This window comes from Chanos chanos, chromosome 2 (assembly GCF_902362185.1).
Source record: "Chanos chanos chromosome 2, fChaCha1.1, whole genome shotgun sequence".
Taxonomy (NCBI): domain Eukaryota; kingdom Metazoa; phylum Chordata; class Actinopteri; order Gonorynchiformes; family Chanidae; genus Chanos; species Chanos chanos.
The window spans coordinates 1,409,001-1,415,000 of NC_044496.1; the positions used below are offsets into that span (position 1 = coordinate 1,409,001).

Here is a 6,000-nt window from a genome sequence, read left to right on the forward strand (position 1 = left end):
AATGGCAGAACTGATACCAGACACACGTGAAGACACACAAACAGTCAATTTTGCCGTTTAAGCTTTGAAACCTTGATTTTTGAGCTGCGCCTTGACCAGGGTAGCTTGTTAAACTTTGCCAGACGCGTCCTTTACAACATTTTTTTGCGGCTTGGCAACAGGGGGCAAGGAAAGACAGGCTACATTCGCCATTTACAGTTAATTCGCGATGCAATATATTCGCTAAAATACATTTGCAAGAACGATAAAAAAAAAAAGACGAAATCTCAAATTTATTATCTTAGAGTTTCATTTATTTAGGTACTTCTTCGTAACCCTGCAATTATGTCTTGTCGCTTTTTACAGCCTTAAAAAAATGATCACCACCTCCCTTCTGCGCTTGACCACTGACCATCACTCTGCTGCAGCCGCTGGTCGACGGTCTGATAAATACACACAACGTATATGTTTTTAATTCTCTCTTTCGTTTCCATCAGCTCCAAGATAGTACATCCTCACGTATTACATGCATTTGCTCCTCTAATTTTATTTATCTATTTTATCAGATATTGTGTAATTTGACCCTAGACGTCAGTTTAAAACAACTTCCCAGTGTCGATGGTAAGATCACAAAAGTCATACTCTGTCGTATGTGAGAATCTGCTCTGTCACTTGTGTGTCGCTCAAATGCTGTCATCAAGTCTGACAATGATTGAGCGACATGCGGGATGTGCAGTGTAACTTTGTTAATTAGAATTTGAATTGAAATGTTTAATATGGCTCAAATATCAGACAGGAAATGACCCGGTGTCGGAGCGACACAGAGGCAGAGCTGAGAGAGAAAAGGATCTTTGATTAAATAAAATCCACTGAGACTTGGGGGTCTCTGTCTGACTTTTCTTTTGTGATCTGCACCATTGTAAGTCAGGTTTCATACTGCCCAGGACGCAACCTGACCCAGAGACGCCTCGCGCAGAGACCCTGCAGACGAGCCGCTGGACACAAAGCCCTTGTCACGTATGAGTAGAGAGAGAACACTTTACCCAGAGTGGTCACCATAAACTACTCTGTCATAAAAAAAGAGCAGCTCCACACCATCAGACGAGCTTTAGTGTGGAACAGAATTACAGAAGTTAATGACCACCTTCATAGAAAATGCTGGAGCTTGCTTTGAGCAAAACCACGAAACCCTGTTAATGGTGAGACAAAACCTGAACCTTTATTTTCCAAGATGTGAAGTACTATCCCAAGCTCTAACCAACGCCACCATCCTCTCCTCCCGTCTGGATCACAGGGGCTTGGCAGTGTCAGTGTGGTGGTGCAGGGTTGTCTCTCTACTGCAGGACCTGAGAGGCATGTCACAGGACAGAAAACAGTGAATACAGCCAGTCCCACTCATTGTGTAAAAGACCTTAAAATGGTGCGGTCAATGACCAACCATGGGGAAGTACTGAATATTCAGTCTTCAGCCCATCTTTGGTCTCTATCCCTGAATATTCAATCTTTGGCCCATCTTTGGTGTCTATCCCTGAATATTCAGTCTTTGGCCCATCTTTGGTCTCCATCCCTGAATATTTAGTCTTAAGCCCATCTTTGGTCTCTATCCCTGAATATTCAATCTTTGGCCCATCTTTGGTGTCTATCCCTGAATATTCAATCTTTGGCCCATCTTTGGTCTCTATCCCTGAATATTCAGTCCCATCTTTGGTCTCTATCCCTGAATATTCAGTCTTCAGCCCATCTTTGGTCTCTATCCCTGAATATTTAGTCTTAAGCCCATCCATAGCACAGAGCCCACAGGGAGAATGAAGAATTCTCACTGAGACATCCCATTCAGTTTAAAAGGTATTTAGGAAGTCTGCAGGGGAAAACAGGAAAAAAATCCCAGTATTACGGAAATGATACAGGAATATTCCAGAATATCTACAGCTGTAGGTGCTGCCAGATGAGTAGGGTGTGAAGTGGGGAGTTCTGTCGTCTTACAACAGAAGCCACCAAAATGAACCTGTTTGGGGCTGATAGGCTGCTGGAAATGCAGAAATGAACCTGTTTGGGGCTGATAGGCTGTTGGAAATGCAGAAATGAACCTGTTTGGGGCTGATAGGCTGTTGGAAATGCAGAAATGAACCTGTTTGGGGCTGATAGGCTGTTGGAAATGCAGAAGTTCAGGAGATTCCTGTTTTAGTGCTGTGACCATCTCCTGCCATCGGCTTTAGACTCAACAGAGTGGAGGGGTCCAGTCAACAAAAATATCTCCATGCTGCTTCTAATATTGCACGGCCCTAGTCACATTTAATTTAACTAGGGGTTACTATTATTATTATTACTATTGTTATTATTATTACTATTATTATTATTATTATTATTATTATTATTATTATATTATCAATACTACTACTACTACTACTACTACTACTACTAATAATAATAATAATAATAACAACAATAATAATAATAGCTCCTTGTTATTATTATTATTATTATTATTATTATTATTATCATTATTTTACAAAGGTAAACAAAAAGGGTGATGGAATAGGTGCAGTTAAGTAATATTTTATGCGAATGTTTTTAGTTTATACATAAAGTCACGAGCACGTGCAAAGCTCAGTCATACGCGGCGGAGATGATGCTGTCCTGTCTGAATGTCATACGCGGCGGAGATGATGCTGTCCTATCTCAATGTTGTGCAGGGACCCAGGTCTCCTCAGACTGAGGTGCTGGGGTCCAGGCCTGAGACATTTCCCTATACTATTTCCTCTCTCTACAAAATCCTACATCTTATCGCCTGACTGCAGCAAATCACATGCATTTCAGTGCGACACGTGCACAGAATTTGTACCAAGTTCTCTGTGAACTGCCCTGCTTTAAACGCCTCTGAAAAGACCATTTGAGTTGTCCCCGACGCGTGAGGACGTGCATTCAGTACAGACTCACCCCCGCTAGAGGGCAGTATTTACAAGCGTAAGTGCTGACGCGGACACGTCGGGGCATGTTTGACTGCTGTATGAATAATAGGTTATTATGGTAAACTGCGTGAGGGGTCGCTGTGCATGTAATTAGGCTCATGTCACTGAACAGTTTTTCCTAATCTTCACTGCTCTATAAATCACGTGTTCCATAACAATATCAGTAAAAACCAGTACGCATTTTATACTCACCTTTGGATATCTACACGTTTGTTCACGTCGCGTTATTTAATTGAAAATTGTGGATTTCTGTGTTTTCAGTGTTTCTGTGATGGTAACGTCTGATGACCAAACCTGGTCCTTCCAGGCAGACGTGACGTCAAGTGGGCCGGTTAACTATCTGTCTATAAAACTGGAGCACGTTGTTTTAATGTATCGGCAAAAGTCAAGAAAGGTGCGTGAAAGAAGGCGAAGCAATGAAAATGTCAACAGCTGAGTGGCAACAGGTTCTGAAAGAGGGGACGCTGGAGATGAGAAGTGACAATCTGTTCCAGTGCTGGAGGAGAAAAGCGTGCGTTCTGACCCCAGACAGCCTGTGCCTTTATGCGGACGGCCAGAGGCGGACCGGGGCCAAGGAGCTGAAACTACAGACTATTAAAAAAGTCGACTGCGTCGAGAGGATTGGGAAATTTGTGTACTTTACCGTTGTCACAACGAACAACAAAGAAATTGATTTCAGATGTTTAGATGAGGATCGCTGGAATGCTGTGATCACGATGGCTTTGATAGATTTTCAAAACAAGAGAGCAATTCAGAACTTCAGGACGCGTCAAGAAACACACAGCAATTTACCAGATCACCAGGATAGCTGTGTGGGAGCGCTACCCGATCCATAAATGTGAGTTTCAAATATCACTAAACCAGATATGTATAAAATGAATAGCTAACAATAGTATTCACATTTTTACAAGACTGAAGGCACTGTGAACGCACTTCAAACTGAATTTATGAAGTGTGTGGTCCATGTGATCTCGTCGGAGAGCATGGTCATTCTCAGTAGCTGCTCTGAGAAATTAGAAATAGAGTGTGTGCTATTAAATTTGACTCTTGTTTAGTACGTGTTTCTGTTTAAATGAATGGCGTTTGGATTTTAGATTAAATCAAACCAGTGCGGCACCACAAGGACGATGGCGGGACGTCGGACCAAATGAAGAAAACGTGACCTAAGGATAAAGACCAGATTACCAGAAAAATAAGTCTTAGATCAACAAGAAAAGGACGCTAACGGAAGAAAATGAAGTCTCAATTTACGTTACATGTTTGCATTACCAGAAATCTGTAGCCTGTTATTGGGAAACTTATTTATGCTTGTGTATTAATAACCGCTTCTTTGAGTAAATCGTGTCATAATTCCATGTATTTATTTAAATAAATATTGTTTTATGTACTTCACTGACAGCACATGTATAATCGATATGACTGGGCGTTCTGTGCTCATACTGGTCAATGGATTTATGAAATTCTTTGTTATTGGCTAGAGATGCACATACTGATTAAAAATAACAGCAGTCGATGACGCTCTGTTTTTCGGATAAAGGGATTCCCCTTAGTCCCCCAGATCCACTCTGAGGCGCGATTTTATTCATTTAGATTTCCTCCCACAGCAACGGAAATGCTTGGATGTTATAGGCGCGCCCGTGGTTCCTATCTTTATGGCATGAGTGACGTACATTTATTGGGTTTTCAAACAGATGCTGTCATTCACTTGCCAGTCCGTGTGCCCCATCGACAAAGTCTTAAATCCGTCAGAATGAAACACTTCATGGTGTCAAGATATCAGTTTATCACATGTATTTTTTTTATTCTTGGAATGTGCGCTACGTACAGTCAAGTCCAAAGAAGAAATTCTGATGTCAGTATTTCCGATTGTCCTTAATTATCGATAATGCCACAAAATATTTCAAAATACAAACATTTTAAAACTGGTGGAGTTGTGGGAAGCTTTGACAGTTCTGAAGAGGTCATATACAGTAACTGAGGTGTGTGTGTGTGTGTGTGTGTGTGTGAGTTGGATAAGCCTGCCTTGCAATACCCTGGCTTTTGACTGATTTTCATTAGGCAATATTTATCATTACATTTCACCACAGACATTTACCTCACGGTATCATTTGTCATGAAGATCACTATTAATATGGAGAAACAATAGTGGATTAGTGTCACAATAAGAGCACTGTAAAGTTATTGGGATGCCTTTGACCACTAACAATAATAATAATAATAATAATAATAATATAATAACAATAACAATAATAATAATAATAATAATAAGAGCACTGTAACGTTTTTGGGATGACTAACTAACACTAATAATAATAATAATATGTGGAGAAAAATAATGTCTGCGTACACAGAAGAGTCACAAGCGTGTGAGGAGTCTCCTCCATAGACCAGTACCAACAAATCTGTTGGTACTGGTACTAGTTTAACATTACACTGCTAAACAGAGAAGAAACAGAGGTGTGGTAAAAACATAGTGATAAAATACAGTGTAGTGCAGTATGGGATGGTTTGTTTCTCCATATTTAACCAAATAATATTAGTTTATCACTGCCATAGTCACCCAAACAAAAACCAGCAAATTTGCAACTACTGATTCCCAGAGCAGAACTTCCTGAAAATTCCAGAATTCTTTTACATTTTATCAACACTCACAGTGCTGCAGTGACGTATGAGAGCGAGCTATTTTACTGTACTTTTTAATAATTGTATTTACCCTGACGAGTGTTAATCACATACAAAATTGTCAGTGTACTAAAATACTATTATTTACAGTAATTACCATTATAAAACATACCAAAACATCCTGGATACCTCAAAACGTACAAGGTATCTGTTTAAGTTTGGATACTTTGTATCAATGACTCTGACTGAAATATTTTAGTACATTTAGCCAAAAGGACAGACCAGTACCCAACCAACACACTGTGAGTCGACCATAGAGAAGCCAGCGTACCCGGTGATTATTTTAGAATCGGCCTTATGTTTGGGACCTTGGCTCTCTGGTGCGTCCGAACCCAAGCGTAGCTGGTTCTTCTCTGATCTCTCATCCTTT

At 40.4% G+C, this 6,000-nt stretch overlaps 2 protein-coding genes across 2 annotated transcripts in view; one reads left to right on the forward strand and one right to left on the reverse strand.

Moving 5' to 3' along the window:
- The first annotated feature begins 3,319 nt into the window (after positions 1 to 3,319).
- LOC115829319 (pleckstrin homology-like domain family A member 2) lies at positions 3,320 to 5,388 on the forward strand. The gene is made up of 2 exons (XM_030793393.1): positions 3,320 to 3,719; positions 5,348 to 5,388. Exons 1-2 carry the CDS (start codon positions 3,365 to 3,367, stop codon positions 5,386 to 5,388), a joined length of 396 nt encoding a protein of 131 aa, XP_030649253.1. The 5' UTR covers positions 3,320 to 3,364.
- slc67a1 (solute carrier family 67 member 1) overlaps positions 4,725 to 6,000 on the reverse strand; it is an 11,382-nt gene continuing 10,106 nt past the window's right edge. Inside the window, exon 10 of the mRNA XM_030794484.1 lies at positions 4,725 to 6,000. This exon is cut by the window's right edge and continues 195 nt beyond it. The gene's annotated coding sequence lies outside the window, so the exon portion shown is untranslated.

Coding starts and splice junctions, on each gene's coding strand:
- LOC115829319 (XM_030793393.1), top strand. CDS start 3,365: ATGAAAATGTCAACAGCTGAGTGGCAACAGGTTCTGAAAGAGGGGACG. Junction 3,720..5,347: donor TCAGAACTTCAGGACGCGTC/AAGAAACACACA, acceptor CCAGTACCAACA/AATCTGTTGGTACTGGTACT.